This window comes from Leuresthes tenuis, unplaced genomic scaffold (genome assembly GCF_036924035.1).
Source record: "Leuresthes tenuis unplaced genomic scaffold, fLeuTen1.0.hap1 SCAF_16, whole genome shotgun sequence".
In the NCBI taxonomy this organism is placed as follows: domain Eukaryota; kingdom Metazoa; phylum Chordata; class Actinopteri; order Atheriniformes; family Atherinopsidae; genus Leuresthes; species Leuresthes tenuis.
Genome location: NW_027325370.1, coordinates 20,239,989 through 20,257,499, shown reverse-complemented (window position 1 = coordinate 20,257,499; position 17,511 = coordinate 20,239,989). Strand labels below are relative to the sequence as shown.

The window sequence follows — 17,511 nt, the reverse complement described above, 5'->3', positions numbered from 1 at the left end:
ACCTCTGTGATTTAGTGTTGCTGCTACTAGTCCGCGCTTATCTCTCGTCACTGTCTTCCGGCCGTCGTCACGTGGTCCTTCGGTCAGTAGTGTGGCGGCTCTGTATGGGAGTGCGCTCGCGGGACCGGGCAGCTGATACCGGCTGCACCAGGACTCTCTTGGCGACTCCCACACGGAGTGTATTTGCAATGGCATTTAAGGGTAAGAAGTTTTTTTTTGCCTTGTGGATAGTTTACTTTCTGGGACATTTTGCTCGAATATGCAGGCTGCGCTGTGTGGGTGCGCAACTTGTTGCAGAAAGTAATGAGTCCGAGTCCGAAATAATTCTAATTATCTTGAAATAATTGCATGTACTGTCCAAATATATTTTTATTAACAAGACTGGGGGCTGTTTGTTAGACACACTTTCTGTTTCTAAGTTAACTATGATTCCCATCAGAGCCCATCTAGCCGTTTATTAAAGAGATGTAAGGTGGCACTGCTGCTTCTGTCACTCACATCTCAAAATCTGTTCTGGGTACAGACTCACTGAGAAGGTTATTTAATTAAGTTATGTTTACCTTTTCTCACAAACCAGACATTGCATAAGTGATAGCATTAGAGATAATTACAGACATGGAAATAGAGAAAGATTATTTTATTAATGTAAAATTACTTGTCCGGTCCCTTTTACTGGTATAGCAATATGTATAACACAATTACATTGCCAAAATATTCTATTGAAACCACATCATTTCTGTAGCTGCTGCAGCTGAAACTAATGTACATACAGTTTTATATACAAGGAGACACCAGATAAATGTGTATTGATTATTGAATTGATTTGCAGAAATCTGCAAAGGTTGTCTTAACTATACTTTGATTCTAGTATAATGTGGGTGGCTAAAAAGACAGGAAAGCAATAAATTAATGTTTAATCAGAATGTTTAGTATTTAAACTTTTTTTTTATCTTATCCATTGTGTAATATCTTTATCTCTTAAGTAATAGTAATAGGCCGACTATAGCTGTGTAAGAGGGACAATTACGCCCTCTGAAATGTTGTGGAACTGCTGGATCAAACATTGTAACACAGAATCTGTTTCTTACCATTAAGCACTGCTAATGTTAGCTGCTTTAAGGATACACAGCAGCAACGTTATTTGCCTCATCGCTCACCTCCAGACTGCAGGCTTTGATAACATGCATCCATAGAAAAGTGTGGCCTTACAAATCTGCTGCATTCGCATTCACCCCCACAAACAGGGGCAATAAACCTCTTAGTAATTTATTTTCAGAGCACAGCTAATGCCAAGGCCAGCTTACTAAGAAACTACTTAAGACGAGACATGAAATCTGCACGGCATCAATTAGAGCTTTGTTGCACGCTATCAGAGTCATAACCTATTTGTGACCTCGCGTCTGCACTATTACAGTGCAGCAGCTTTTAGATCAGCTGAGGTGAGTAACGCCGTCTCTTCAATCTTTCTCCATCAGATTTTGAAGGTTACGATGAGCAGCTCCAGAGCGACGCCCCGTTCCTGTGCTCAGATCAGAGGATGAACACTGAGCTGGTTGACAGACTGGTGCTGCAGCTCAACAGGATCCACCCCCAGATACTCTGTGACAAGGAAGCCTGCAAGGTCACCACAGATTACATGGGGCACAGACAAAAGAGAGAAATGAAAAATCCAGATTTTAGTCTCATCTTTATTTTTTTGGGGGACTTGATTTAGTTAAATTAAGTTTGGAGCAGAAGCACATCCTGCAGATACAGGTGCAAAATGAAGTGCGTGAATACTGCACTGATTACTGATATTACTGATTAAATCTCCGTCTAAGTCATAATTACAGACAACCATAGTCTGGCAACAACTTTAAAACCAACATTAGTCTGTGTCTATGTAATCATTGAAACTCCAGGTTGGACAATAGAAGTGAAACTCAGCATGAAACTCTTCTTCTGAAGTTAGTGGGAGTCAGATGTTCATGTTGAGGACATGAGATTGGAAGAACAGGTTGTAGAGATGCCCTCCCTAAAGATAAAGGCAAACAAAGTCTTGTTTTTGACAAAGTTTTCTTTTACCAAGTAAGATGGCAACTGTTACCTACTTAAAAAAACTCCCAGAGAACCTATGGAGAAGGACAAATAGACCTATCTGTATAGCTACTGTACAAAAACCTATGTGAAGACCTTGCGCTCCATCAGTCCACGTTCCCACCATTCTTCTGCAATTGGAACAATTTTAGGAGTTACTCTCCTCAGGAGTCGATGTCCTGCGCTGATCACACCAGGAGCACAATATGCAATCCTGAATAAGGTGTAAAAACAAAGTACAAGCCACGAAGTTACAGTTGATTAAAGGTTTTACTAAAATTAGTATCTGCCAGTGACCTTGGCAGTTATAATGGCAGAATCAGATTAAGGTTGAAGGCTTAAAAAGAGAGAAGGGCTGGCTTTGAATGATACGCTTTTACCCAAGAGGGAACATGAAATCTGTTAATATATGTAGTGTCTGTTTAAAGGCGATATGTATGTTGCTAAACTATGCATAAATCTTGCCACTGAGTCTTGAAAGCGACAAAAAAGTCTTGAAATTGTCTCCCAATTTTTATTTCCAGTCAAGTCAAACATCCTAGAATCGAAACAAGAGTTAGTTACGTGATGTCATTCAAGCTCGCGAAATAGGCCGAGCCTTTCTGTGACTGAATCTTTGGAAGACCGTGCCCATGTTTCAGTTCCATCGTCTACCGTGTGACCCTTCGATCAACGCCAATACGGCCCTCTGGAAAAGAAGACGTTTTCCTCCCCTCATGTAGAACATTTAGCCTTTCTCAATTCCAACATTCAATATTGATTCACATTATAAAACAAAAAGGAACCAAATTAAAACTCGATTTAAGTTGAACTGATGCAGAAAGGCTGTGTTACTACTGGTTAGTAAGCTCATATAATCAAAGCACAGTGTGTGAAACATCAGTGCAGAAACCCTGATCATTCTTAAAAGTTCACATTTCTTTCAACTGCACATATAGGGACTCAACTCAGCCTCTGTCTCCCTGCAGTTCAGGAGACTGAGTGTGCCCACTAGCATGCGGCTACCTGAGTTGTTGAAGCACCTGCGTGCAAAAGGTGAAGATGCATGTCATGAATTCTACCGAGCACTTCACATCCATGCTGAGGAAGTCTATGCTAGCCTGCCTACCAGAGTCAGGCGAAGAGGTAAAACACTCAGGTCGTTTTAGACCAATTTAGATTGATTTATGTTTAAGATGTCAATAAGGGCACACTTTGGGAGCTACTTGTGGGACATCCATCAATAACCAGAAAATGACAAAAATGTGTCACAGTCCCACCCCAGTGTTCAAACACATCTTGTGGATTTCTTAGTTTCTCTAACTTAGAGATGTCCGATGTCTATTGTGTTTAAATGTGTAATGTTCCCAGTTTATCCCATATGTTTGAAGTGAGCTGCAGGCTTATCCTGTTTTAGTGGCAGAGAGCAGCTGGTGTGAAGCTAGGACTGCTGGCAGTTTTGTTCAAGTGTGTTGCTGTTGCCATTTAACCACTTTGACTCTCTGTTATAGAGACGGCAGATGCTAAATGGACTAACAATGTGACAATCTTCCAAGAGCGACAAGTACTTAATGACAAAGGTAAATCTTACCTTCATCTGAGAGCTGATTGCAGTTGAACAATAACGGGTTCTCTGTTTCACATCCCCAAGTTTAATAATTAGACAATTTTTTTTTTTATTCTGACACAACAATAAAACATTATTTAAACTTTGTTTCGATGGGTAATCCATGTGCAGGCAACTAAGCCGCTTTAGTTATTATTAAGTTTATGATGCCCTCATGAGAGATACAGCTGCCACTAAGAGCTAATAGGCTTCCTCCCTAGTGCGTCAAGGAATACTGCAGATAGCATAAATACATTACAAAATACATTGGATACATTTATTTAGTTGTTTTTATGTTCATTTATTTTCCTTCTCAAAGCTCTACAAATTCAGCTTGGTCTCACGACATAACATGAAAGAGTTTGATCCATATCTTAAAAACGCTGAAGTTTGACAATAAATGCTGGCAGTTTTCTCATTTCTGTACTTTTCTTACTCCATTTTATACACAGATGCGGCTTATGTTTGGATTTTTATCAAGACATCAGGGTGCTAGGTCTCCATAAGTTCCTCCACCTGAGGGTGTCCACATATAAGGCAACAGTAACATACATTTGACCACAAGCTCTTTTCAAGATGAAGGCTTGAATGGCGAAAGATGCTAATCTAAAGAAGTTCCAGACTTGTTCTGCACAATCTTTTTTTACAGTTATGGCACTTTTTTACCTCCTGCCCACTCGTGATTCCCATATTTTCTACTGTGCTCTCGTCCCTAAATGATAAGGGTTAGGACTTAAAAGTACATGGTTAGGATTTGAATACATTTCTATGGTATGGTTTACATATTACAAAATATAAAGGCTTAGCACTTGCATATTTCACTATTCATAGGTTACGGTCATGTCCTATTAATGCTGCTGAAAACAACAGGCTGTTATGTTGCCATTTCTCAGTGTTTACAACCATGGATTTTGAAAGCGCTGTGTTTTTTGACATGTAAGAAAACCTCTTTAGTACAGGTTTTCTGCTGAGACTGGACTGAGGTATTAATTACTGGCATTGACAGAAAACTAAAGTTGGAGGATACCTATTACAGAGAGAGTTTAAATAAGAACAAAACTAGCTACAATGTTTTTTTAAATGTCTCAGGCTTACTGTTTGTGTGAGTGTGAATCGGTGTGCCTCTGTATCCCTCACTGATCAACGGATAAGCCTTAAGCTCGTCTAATCTTTGCTCTTCAGCAGAGGTAGTGGTCTGCTGAGCCTTTTAACCCCTATGGCAGAATGTGGGCCCCACTGCTCTGTGCTGCTCCACCATTCATCGTCCCATTACATCCAGGGCTGTGGCTTTGTGGGTCAGTTTTGAAAACGGCTTCCTCAGTTCTGCATTCTTTTCAACTGTCAGGGATTCAGCCTCTAGGTCAAACGTATGGCAGTGGGGAAATGGGTCATCGGGGTCATCAATGACTCTCAATCATTCGTCATACAATGAAACAAGGACTTATTTAGTCGCTGAACAGGATAGCAATTTTCCCAGAGTACCTTTGGACTCTTGACTCTGGCCTTTCCGTATACTCATTTTGATGTCAGTAGTCAATCAAGAGTAATTAATTTCTTTTCTTTGCTTCCGCAGGACCAATGTTCTTCCTGTGCTGTTTCAGTTTTGCAGTTGGCATTGCAGTTCTCTACTATTATGGAGGTGAGTCGTTCAGAGTCGTGGTGCAACTGAAGACTTTTCATGTTTTTTGTTTCCACACACTCTCTTGTGTATTTCTTTGAACTCTTTTTCACCCCTCTTTCTGCACACAGAGGGTGAGACATTGAGATGCACTGGAGAGCTTCTTCCCTGCTCTGCAGCAAGACTTAGTAAGGATGCTCAGGATGTTTTCATTTCCTATGCAGAGGTTGGAAAGTAGAAATAATGAGGCCATTAAGGTGCCGAAATGCTTCAGAAAATCGCTCTAAGAGAAGAACCAGCGATGGAACCTGCCTCTTTGCTGTGCCAAACCAATTTAACATCCTCCTCTGTGGGGCATCTGTTAATTATACAAAGATAAGTTGTCTAAGCATGTCATGTTCAGATTGATGAGTTTGACCAGTAGTTCAATGACTAATTTGAATTAAACATTTAGTGTGCTTATTTTCTATACAACAAATATGGCAGATCTGCACTTTTTGAAAGCAGGCTCATAACATTGGTATTATTGACTTACTACTGTTAGTAAGGCGGTTATTTGCTCAAATTTAAAGTTTTGTTTTGGTGGAAATGTAAAGAACAATGTTTTAATGGACATTTTCAAATATGTCACTCTGCTCTAGTGATAAGGGAGTCTTCATTTCACGAGGTTTCTCCCAGCTGTCAGCCTTACACTTGTGGAGCTGTTGCTTACTGAATTTGGGGATGTTTTTAAGGTAGAGGTCTAAAGTGTGAAAGCTGAGGAGCAATTTCCTCCAACTACAGTCATGTGATAGAGAAAGTGCACAGTTTCTTTCAATTTTAAGGTTATACATTTTAGGACATAATAAAAAATTTGGTCCTTATTAGGTCTTAGTATTAGGTAAATAACACATCAGATGAATAACAACATGGAATATTTCACCATTACCTTATTAATTGAACAATAACTAAGCCAAAATGCAGAAGCAGTGTGTGAAAAATGAAGTCCACCCTTACTGCTTCCATAGGAATTAAGAGGTTAAGTAGCTGCCAGATGTTGCAAATCAAATGCACTTGATTAATTGATCATCAGCATGTGTGGCCACCTCTGTAAAAGCAGAAGTTTTGAAATTTTGCTGGTCTGAGGCATTCAGCTGTGTGTTAACCCAAGGAGGAAAGACGTCAGCACTGATCTTGGAGAGGCAGTTGTTGCTTAACTGATAGGAACAAAGTTTCTCCATGATGTGAGAGACTGATGTCATACAGAAAACGACTACTTCAAGATATTGCTGCTAAAGGTGGTTCTACAAGCTGTTGAATGATAGGATGTACTTAGTTGTTCACACAGAGTTTCTGCATTTTGCTTGTTTTTTGTTAAACAAATAGTATGGCAGTGTAACATGTTATGTGTTGTTGTTCATCTGAGGTTATATTTACAACATTTTTAGACGTGGAAACGACCACGTGTTTTTTTCAATTACCTGATTAGTGAAACCTTGGAATTTAAAGAGGATGTACTTTGTGTTTTACATGACCGTATTTAAAATATGAGGAACCAACCGACATGTTTAAATGCTTAAGACGGGAGATTTACATGACTCACTCTATCAGGAATTCCTTCAGCTCTCACCTGTCACTTGAAGAATTGAATAAGATATGTCTTAAGACATGTAACATGTGTCGGAGTTCTCGTAAATGTACAGGTAGAAATATCTTTTTGAAAGCTCACTTGAAGCATGGATATCCACATCTGCACACAAGCAAAGCTGTTTCCCATAACTCTAGATTGTGTCCTTTTTTTTATGTAACTGTCACCGGAAAAATGTTGCCAGGAACAACCAAACCAAGTGTGGTCTGTGCACACTGACACTGTTTGGGCACAAAGTTTAAGGACCCATGTGGGTTCACTGTTCGTGTGCTCGTGTGCTAACAAAATAACTTGAATTTTTCAGCACTACATATATTAACACATCCTACGTAACAGTCTCTTAAATGCACAATAACACCTTAACTTATTCCCGGTGCCTTCTGATAGTCTCTTGGATAGACTGCCGACCAGCCACTGAATGAAGTGCACCTTGAAAATGTTTTCTTTTCTTCAAATAAAGCATGAAAACTAACATCACCTTGGGTTGCATCATATTTCTTATCTAGTAGAACAAATGACAGATATTCATAGAAATCTGTTTATCATTAATATCTGACATCATATACTGTGTGGTAATTTAGTTACAAAGGGAAATTGGGGGTAATGATGAGTAAAGTGAACTGATTTTCTAGGACTTGTCTGTCACTGTTGAGTCTGCCAGTCACCAGTACTGTTAACATGAACACATAGCTAATTTGTGTCACCGACTTAACATCAAAATGTACACTAGAGGGCACTACTCCCTCACTTGGTACAAGGTGATGGAAAATGTTCTGCTGTATTAAATCAATGATCATCAGAAGCTGCAGGCTGCTCACATTAATTAATAATGACAAATTGAATGACTGGGTAAAGCTAATTTAATGGAATGATATATGCCATTTACTTGACTGCTCAAGAAAGAGATATGCAGAATGGATACAGTTTAAATGCCCTGGAATGCTTTTATCACATTCTTGTAATAAATAGTCTGTAGAGGCAAAGTCCCATCAAAGATGTGGAGAGGACCTCAGGTGTGTGAACTTGGGAGATCTGCCTCTCTGAGCAGCACTTTTCTGCAATCCATGAGAGAGAGGGGAGTCAGAGAAAGGGAGGAGGGACGAGGAGGTGCTGAAGGGCTTTGGAAATGTCACCATGAGCGATTGTTGAGTTTGTTAAACTGGCATCCGCATTCCCACGAGAGAGCTACTAATAACCTTGCTTCACAAGAGCCAAAGCTTCTCGTTGATCATCAGCATCCTCTGATCTTCGACCCCCACAGAGTCACTTTGTTTATGATTGGGACGGAACTGGAAAAGTAGGTGCCATAAGTTTACATAATGTATATATATGAATATCAGTCACAGATCTGCCCTGAGTGATGCCGTGTGTATCATCAATCTGGCTCTTGCTGTTTCCACGGTTACCAGTGACAGTTGTGGAGGAGGAAAACGGATAAGATTGTGATGTTGGTTTGTCTGCTGAAAAGTGCTTTATCACTGTCATATTGCAGAAATAGACACATACAAGCATGCATACAATTCAGGTATTTTATAAATATATATATAAAATTAGACTCAAACAGCTTTTGTATCCTTCCGTTTAAGACACTGAAGTGTACAAAATGAATATTGGCTTGGGCTCTAATTGCGGTTTAAGTGACATAACTGAAACACAGTCTAATTAAAGCTTCCATTTTAACAAGCGGTTTTGCTGGGGTCCTTGCTGTGTCGACTCTGACTCACCAGCTGCTGCCAGACCAGAAAACCACAGACACAGTCCAGCTTTGCCCATAGCAGAAAGATTCATGGCAAAACCAAATGTTATAATTGAATATTGGGTAGGTATGATGCCTGTGGCACAGATGTGTCTGCAGAGGTGGGTCAGACGCTTTTTTGACAGATGAGGCGCACCCTGTTCTGCATCCACGTGTTCAGCAGACCCATCGAAACCTTCTGGTCCGAGCTGTCTGGAACAAAACGCGCAATTAAAAACTGAGCTGTGTTCATATTTGAGAGCGATACAAAGCATCTGTGTCCGGCCGGTGCTTGGGGTCACTGCAGGACAGCAGAGGAGACAGACAGTGCGAGGTCACACGTGACTCACTGCTGTTGTCTCCACTTTCCTGTTTGTCCATGAGAAACACATTTATTTTCTCTTCGCCAGACCTCTTTGCCACCACGGCTGTTTCTCCCAGGTTCACTGTTCTCTCGCTGGGCCTGCAGCAGAGCAGGACAATGATTCTCTGGTAAATGGACAGAGGCTGGAATTTGTTTGAGTTGTTTTCTGGTGGAAACATCTGTGAGAGCCTGGAGAGATCGGTGTGTTTCTAGGCCAGGTTGGGGATTGTGCCGGCCAGGTCAGAAGAGTCGAGGGCCAAAAACATGCTGACCACATGGATGTGTTCAGGAGCAAACTCCACAATGAAACAGGTGAAACAGTGAAAAGAGTCAATATATGTGTGATATATACTCCGACGGGTAAGGGATATGCTCCTTAATGGTTCAATGAGTATAAAAATGATGGAAATCCAAGGCTAATGTCTTTAAGCCAAATCTCAATCCAGGGACACTTTCAGAGCAATTCTCCACCAACACCTTAGAGACACCATATGAGAGAAAATTTCATAGAAGAATGCTGTTCCACCCCAACATTATTAGAGTTTACATAGAGACACGTAGCCTCAGTGTTAATGTGCCATCAGGGCCCACACGTAAATGTTTTATTTTTCCTCTCTCTGATTTGTCACACATATGCGTTTAACAATACGCAAGAATACCTGCGTGTGTTCTTGGTCAGTCGCTGCGGTTTGGTCGGTGGACTCCAAAGGCTGTGATGAAGACATTGACCACCACAATGATAAAAACCAGGCCAGTGGCCAAGTTTTCCATGAAGTTAAGCCTCCAGTGTTTGTGCTCATCATTCAGGTTCCATCGCACTGTGGACAGGGCCAGGAAACACATTTTCACAACACACACTCAGCAAATGTCTAATCAAACAGAAGCTATCTAATTTATTCTGGGAACTACGCCAACTCATTATGGCTTACTGTCAAGCACATATCTATTTATACTTGATTCTGGGTTCAGAGAGTTCATATGTCTGTAAGTGACAAGAGAAAATGTGAAGAAAAGGAGTAAATTATTCAGCTTTTCGCTGAAGCCAGAGGAAATGCTGTTCAGTCTATTAGTCAAAAACCTTTATAAAAGATATAAGAAATCCTTAACAATTTTGTCCTTGCTTCTTGTTGTTTCACTTTTTGTTTGTTTGTTAAAAATCTGATTACCAGTGGTCCAAAATGTTGCACAACATCTCACATTTCTTATTCAATTCATTTAAGTTCAAAATGCTTTTATTTTGGCCTCAAAGGGCCATTTCAGGCAAGTGAATTTGCAATTACAAAGGCATCTTAAGTCAAACCAAAAAAGTGACGTAATGGAGCAAATCTGATGTGATGAACTGTGTTGTTTTTTTTTAGAAACTCCATGTATATTCAACAAATATAGATGGCGGATGCCACATATACTAAGAAGACTAAGGAAGCAGCCGTCAGATTCACAGCACACAGACAGAACAATACTGGTAAAGAATAAAAACTAACGATGGGAAGCTTGCATTTCCTACATTACACAGCTTCCGTTCATAATATGCTTTTTAAAGACCTCAATCAAAACAAATTGACACTAATCCACATTCCGACAATGACATGACAACATGGGATCTTCATCATCACAGGGACTGGTCGATGAATAATGCTCAAATGAATGTGCTTTTCTAAAAATTTGAGTGCGTGGGGGTACAGGGTGTGTGTGTGTGTATTTGTAGACGACTACCAAAGGTCAAATGGTGCAGGTACCCAGCCTGAACCTGTGTGTGTACGTCTGATTTCCATGGGTAGGGCTGGAAGGGGGCTGTGGGAGCAGCATGTAGGCCACTCACATTTCGCACCACTGCCTCCATTAAACAGAGCTGAATCAAAGGGTGATGCAGGGGCGATGTGGGGGTGGGCGGGTGCTATTCTGGCTGTTCGAGTGGACGGAGGAGAGGTGAAAGACCTAATAAGTGTGTGATGACTGTCACATGATTATCAAAGTTCTCTCTGGCAATCTGTTGAAATTTACAAGTATATAAACACAAGAGCCCCGAGTATAAAAGTGAAGAAAAATAAGAGTTTTGACAATTTTTAACTCATAAGAGGTATCTTTTGTGAAAAAGGAAAAAAATCAATCCAACACTCACTTGGGGCTCCCCGAGAAACACTCTTTCAAATCATTTCAAATGATCACAATTATACATTCAGAGGGGAGAGAGATATAAATGTTTCCAGATATGGAAAATAACTACATACCTCCCTGTATTTACTCATCAGCATGACCCTGGCCAGAGTTCACCAACCTGTTGTTCACCCTGTCAAAAAATATTGAGTCTAACCTGCACTGCTTCATCTCATCCTAACTAATAGATGGTACTTTTACATTGACTTTATTCTCCTTTTGATGACTTTTGCTGATTCCAACACGTTCATAGACACATATTGAAATGTTTTCACACGTACACTGCAGACAATTTAAGTGACCTCCCTCCATTGACTCTCATACGTGCTGACAAACTAAAACCTGGTGAACTCTGACCTGGTTGCCATGGTTACAGCAAAAGTCTGGTAGGTAATGGGTTGTTTTTCAGGGGTTGTTTGGTGACGGGGGCATTCAATTTATGGGCAAAATGTGGAAAAAAGTAAGCAGCAATCTTACTGAGGGGCAGGGTGAATAGTATTAAACTTGAAGGTTGTGAGAGCTCAGGCTGTGTTAATTTTCTCACCTATGAATATAAGCAGGACCCCAACTGTGACCTGCAGACAGATAGAAATGCCGATTAGAGTGAGGGTGGGGGCGTAGAACGAAGAGTTTGGCCCCTGATCCAGCACTGCCTTTAACTGGGAGGCATTGGCCATCAGTAGAGCCACATCCAGCATGCTCTCAGCTGCACTCTTCTTATTGGTATAGTGGTTCATGTTGAGAAGGGCTGGGCTGCTGGGATGAGCATCTGGATGGGTGGCCTGTGAAAAGAGAAGAATGTAATTGGCACAGAAAAAAAAATGTTTATGGCTTGGAGATAGTGCCTGAGAGAAGAATGCCTGGAAATAAACAGAAAAGCATAGTCTTTGCTGTGTTTTGTTCTCCCAGCTGAACAAAGCAGCATGTTGATGAGACAAGCAGTAATTTTGTGCTTCCTGTGCACGGATGGTGAGGATCTGTTTGCCATTCTGAACTAATTAGCACATCGAGCAAGCATTACCGAGGAGTGACCCTTGAAAAGAGAACATTCATACAGCTATAAGAATATGGCAAGCTAGTGAAGATTAACAAGTCAGCATGTGCATTTTGTACCTATGGTTTGAAACAATCTCTTTCAGTCTGCATATTTTCATGTTTTTGGTTTTTTTTCCCCCGAGGGTCAGATCTTATTATGACCTCCGGGCATGTTGCACTGTTTCCCGTAAGCCTGGGCTGCCCTCCTCTCTTCCACAATTTGTTGATTTTACAAATCAAAGCAGCGATGATTGACTGTCCTGCGACTGTAATCATGTTGGTCGTGTGGAGTGATACGGTGACTGTTCAGTCATATCTCAGTCTCTTCTAGCACAGAATCTTCTAGTTACAGAATAAGCCTAAGTAAAACGCAGATCTATATGAATCATCAGGAAGTAATAGCAACTTAAAGAATAAAAAACAACAACTCAGTATTACAGAGAATTGACTAATGTGTGGGTGACGATTATGTAACAAATCACTGGCTTGGTTTTGTGTGTGTGTCCACTGTATCCCAGTGGACTCTGTACCATATGAAGTCAATCTCGAGCTGGGCATTGCAGGTGCTGGAGAAATAGTTTGCTTATTGATAACTAAGAAATCTCCACCTTCTGAAATGTGGAATAATGATTTTCATTTAGAGCGCTGTTGCTGAATTTCATTCAGTGTTGCCTGGCAAACCTCAGAGCAATGCTTCTGAAGGCTAAATGGTGTCAAGGTCAAAGCCTGGACACTTTCTGTGAGCATTCGGTAATAATCAGCAGCCTCTTCCGGAGTCCCAAAAACTCCCCCTTTTTTTCTCACAACACACTCCTGTAGGTGCAATGAGCATAGCTTGTCAGAGATTAACCAAACCACTGAGCTGCTATGAGCTGTCTTCCCTCTGCCACAGGGACGGAGACAAGAGAAGAGAAAAGAAGAGCTGCACCCTTTAATTTGCCACAGAATAGGCAACAGCTGAATTACAGTGTCTTTAGGATATTCACAACAATCAGCTGGCATGGGTTAAGTTGATGTTTTAGGGGAAGTACAAACTGAGCAGAAGGAGTGGCTATTGGGGTTAGAGAAGAGCTAAAGCTATGCAGCAGCAATTATTTTGATTGAGTTTTATTTCGAGCCATGTTTAATGCTCATAATAAACCTTTGCTTTTTGGGACATGGATTACATGTGTCACTAGCCAAGTTCTTCATCTGGCAGCGTACCGTTTAGTTTAGAGTTTATAATTTGGCTTAGCTTGATGAAAAAGACATCCTCAAAAACATCCAACAGACCTTGAAAAAAAAAAAAAACCCTCCACTGGCTTACTCAAAATCCTTTTCACTCCTAGTCATAATAACTCGTGCTACAACTCATCGCAACTCCTCAAAACATGTTTCCCTACATTCCACTGGAAAGCAGTGTGGTCTAGTCTCAATGTGACTGTGATTTGGGCCAAACGCCACAAATGGTACACTGTCATGACGTGTCGGGGTCAGCCATTCTGCTCTCAAACACTGACAGAGGCTTTTCAAAGACAGCCCTTTATCCTCGAGTCAACAGACCACAGTGAGATAATGCTTGTTGTGAGATCACAGGTTTGAAACATGGAGTCACTGTGTCTAGAAACATAGCAGCTGACTTTTCTCTAAAAATCACCCATGAATATAACGACCTCCTTATGTGGATTCAGTGAAGAGACTTACTGACACCAGACCTGTAAGGCTGAGCTTTTTGTCATCTGTCTACTTGGCTCATAAGGCTGAGAGCAAAGGTTGATAACTAACGGCAGAAAAGGAGACGTTAAACAAAAAAACACTGAGTGCAGGACATGTTTTGTTATTTTGAATTGCCATTTGGGGAGTAAACCTTGCTAGACTAGCAAAAAATAATAAAAAAGGATGCATCTGATGCAAGTTTTAATTTCACTTCAATATGAAAAAATGAATTAAGAAAGAAGACTTCTGATTCCCAAATAAAGTAATGTGCTTGTTGGCAGACCAGCCATTTCACATCTATTGTTATGTAAAACAAAAGAAAGGTTCTTGTTAAATCGGTTGCTCTGTTGTGGTTCTAGGCTCAATGCTTATTTTGTGATGAATTATTCACACAGCATTTCTTATCCGAATCAGGCTCAGGAGAAGACACAACGAGGGAAAGGACGGTGAGGGAGATGAAAGCAAGGAGGGAGGGCTGGGAGAGGCAAAAAGTTGTTTGAACGAGACTGAACTCCCAGTTGTGCCTCACAGTGGAATAACAGATGGATTCATGAAATGATATTTAACACGTCCTTCTTTCTGTAAAGTCAGATCAGATGTCACTGACATTGCAGTGGCTGTTCCTGAGAAAGGAAAAAGGACGTTCAGTAATTCACTTATGTGCTGTAAGACCTTTTAAAGTGATAAAAGTGAACCAAAAGGAAAAATATACACTTTTATTGTTGTAAAATCATCAATAAATAGTCTTTTCATCCATTAAAGGTATCAAATATAATCTAATTTTCTAATATAGCATTTTCAATTCAAAAACAAATAATCAAAAGCAAGTTTAAAAAACACATAAAACTGAACTTTGATCAATTTAATAACAAAATACCATTATAAGAAATCAAGGATAAGGTTAGGCTATTTCAGAAAACATTGACAAGGAAACACTGACATCAAGTTAGGCAGAGAAATGAATATATACTGTGTCTTTACACTCATTTTCACACATGAGTGGATTGAAAGTTTAACATATTTTGTTCCTATAGCTGCACAACAGTGAGAATTTTGCAGTCTGTAAATACCTGAGATTGAACCAAAACCTTTAAATCTATTAAAAACTGTATTTTCTTTGTGTATTCAGAGGCCATCTAGTTTTGGCTAACCTCCTAGCAAAAGAATTGAACTCATTCAACTCCCACACCTAATCCTAAACCTGTCCCGTTTCCCACGTTGTTCCCACACAGAATACAGCACCGTAAGCTAAATACCTCCATGTCACTTACAGAGAGACCATGCTGCAGCTACTGCTTTGTACCACTAAGCTCTGTATCTGAAATGTAGAGGGCTCTTTACAGCAACAATGTGATGCACTTAAGACATTCTAGGACCCTGCATTTATTATGTACTTGAATAATCTAGCTGTCGAAAGACCAAATTAACTCTGTAACTTGATGGGTGTCTCTTCCTACCCACCCCCCCTCTCACACATAAGCACTTCTTTGCTTTCTATCCATCATGTTGCATCAGCACTCCTCTCTTCTCACTCACCTCAAACTCTGGCAGTCTTCCAGATGAGGATCGACCAAACTGTAAATCTAATTTCCATGATTCTCTGTAGAGCTTTTAGTTTTACAGCCTCACACAGAGCAAAGCAAACATGGTTGTTTCAGAAGGGGATCCATTCAGCTATGGCACTTAAAGAATGACACACACTTTTGTTCTAGAAAGGGCTGCTTTGTAAAACCTATGACAAAAAAAAAGACCAAAAGCACAAGATTGTTCCAGCTCTGTATGGAAATCTGACACAGAATCCAATTGGTGTTGGATTTCAGTGTAAAACAGATCAGGATATTAAAAGCTTGTGGAACATCTGCAGATAAGATTGTCATTCCACAAAGCGACCATGAATTAATTCCTGGCACATCGGTACATGCTGAGTGTGGGGGGTGGGCGGGAGGAGACATTGTAAATGAGATCGTCCATTTTATCGAGCGTAAGGGTGTTACACTTTGTATCTGTTGGCTGAGCTCTGACAGTCACATGGAAGTATCTCTGGAAGCCAGGATCTCCCTTCCTCCTCCCTACTTCCACAATCACACACACACAAACGCATGCACACATCCATCCACCTGAAATTAAATAGCGCTATTGAGACATTAACTGGGGGGAATGACAAAGTGAATTCCCCCCAGTCCATTCCGTTACATTGTAAAACTTGATATTGCACACAGGATGTGGCTCTGAGCGACAGCATTTTGTTATTACTTATCAAATGGAAACTTAAATTGCCACATAAACCATTGGCCTAATAAACACTCTTACAGCATCACAGTTATCCTGCAGCACTCTAGTTGTGGCATGAAGTTGACATTATATAAAGGTAAGACTGTGTGTGTATGTGTGTGTGTGTCTACATGTATATATTTAGGCTGGTGAAGTGGAAACAAAGGAGGCCATTCTTTATTTATAAGGCCACTTAGGTGTCAACAATACTTCACTCCTCAGATGGACCGGAATGTCATCTGACCCAGCGTGCCTTCAGCAGACGTGAGGATCTCTGTTTAAATGTTTTTTGCAGATTGATCTGCTTCTGTGTGGACATGAAATCAGTAAACATCACGTCTGTACTGCAGAGCTCATAAAGTTCCCCATTTCTTATAAATCATATGGGCTGAAATACGAAGTGGAATGAAAATGCAGAAACCACAGGTGGTGGATAGTTGAACATCATCAGCTTACACAAAAGAATCACCCTGACAAATATCGGTTACAGAGAGTGAACTAACTATACACTTGGCATTAATTTAACGCTAATAGCTTACAAACATTCACTGCATGACTCCTGCATTGAATTTAGCCCCATTTTTAAGTGCTGCTTTATTTATCCAAGCGATTTAGAACTATTTTAGACTTCTTTGTGGCTAATGAATATAATCACATCTCCAATGCATATTATACACATATATATACCCATTCTTCACTGTAAAAGGGATTGCCAGAAAACAAGAATGAGAAACATTTGTTTGGGAGAACATATTCCATCAAGATATACTTCTAGTATTGCTTTGATTTTTGCAGTTGTGAGCTATGCAGCAATAGTCACGACAATGGTGGTTGAGAAAATGACACATAAAGCCTCGTGTTTCTTTGTCATAAAAAAATATATATTACCCTTACCTCAGCCCCACTTCCTCTGTTGCCGCTGCTGTTGTTCATCATTTTTCCACGAGTGAGCTCGTGCACCTCAGCTGCAGGCTGCAGCTCTAACTGCCACCAAGTGTAATGCTGACTAGACAGGGAAAACAGGACTTGCATGTATTTGAGAAAGAAACAGTTGCACGTGTTCTACTTTGGTGACACAGCATAGGTGAATTTTTATTAGATTTTTATCAAATTCAATTTAAAATATTTTTTTGGAAACACTTCTATCACAGTGGGATAGACATAGGCGTGAGAAACATTTCTCAGACACTTTTAGATTTAACGAGGTATAATCGTTGGCTTTGTAACTGATTTATTTGTCTCCATTCAGCATAGATTTTGTCTTTTAATTTGAGATATGTGTCAATCTCTGGATTGCACGCTGCAACAATAAGATGAGTCGGCTCTCTGTGGTGTCCCAGCGCGCCGTGTG

The 17,511-nt window shown here is 40.3% G+C and overlaps 2 protein-coding genes across 2 annotated transcripts; one reads left to right on the top strand and one right to left on the bottom strand.

The window, feature by feature from the left end:
- Positions 1-18: 18 nt before the first annotated feature.
- On the top strand, positions 19-7,361 carry LOC140271841 (caspase recruitment domain-containing protein 19-like). Its single transcript, XM_072367147.1, has 6 exons — positions 19-201; positions 1,476-1,621; positions 3,045-3,201; positions 3,567-3,635; positions 5,235-5,300; positions 5,411-7,361. The coding sequence occupies exons 1-6, from the start codon at positions 105-107 to the stop codon at positions 5,515-5,517; spliced, it is 642 nt and encodes a 213-aa protein (XP_072223248.1). The 5' UTR covers positions 19-104; the 3' UTR covers positions 5,518-7,361.
- A 2,317-nt stretch (positions 7,362-9,678) lies between these two features.
- On the bottom strand, positions 9,679-17,128 carry LOC140272180 (ninjurin-1-like). The gene is made up of 3 exons (XM_072367539.1): positions 17,055-17,128; positions 11,704-11,941; positions 9,679-9,823 (listed from the first exon to the last, which is right to left on the bottom strand). Exons 1-3 carry the CDS (start codon positions 17,094-17,096, stop codon positions 9,681-9,683), a joined length of 423 nt encoding a protein of 140 aa, XP_072223640.1. The 5' UTR covers positions 17,097-17,128; the 3' UTR covers positions 9,679-9,680.
- Positions 17,129-17,511: the final 383 nt, after the last annotated feature.

Bases quoted from the DNA above. Each gene is read 5' to 3' on its own strand.
- LOC140272180 (XM_072367539.1), bottom strand. From the start codon at position 17,096: ATGATGAACAACAGCAGCGGCAACAGAGGAAGTGGGGCTGAG. The intron at 11,942-17,054 runs GTAAGGGTAATA...CTCTTTTCACAG, and splicing joins ACAGAGGAAGTGGGGCTGAG to GCCACCCATCCAGATGCTCA. The intron at 9,824-11,703 runs GTGAGAAAATTA...CCCTGTCCACAG, and splicing joins GGTCCTGCTTATATTCATAG to TGCGATGGAACCTGAATGAT.
- LOC140271841 (XM_072367147.1), top strand. From the start codon at position 105: ATGGGAGTGCGCTCGCGGGACCGGGCAGCTGATACCGGCTGCACCAGG. The intron at 1,622-3,044 runs GTCACCACAGAT...GTCTCCCTGCAG, and splicing joins GTGACAAGGAAGCCTGCAAG to TTCAGGAGACTGAGTGTGCC. The intron at 5,301-5,410 runs GTGAGTCGTTCA...TTCTGCACACAG, and splicing joins AGTTCTCTACTATTATGGAG to AGGGTGAGACATTGAGATGC.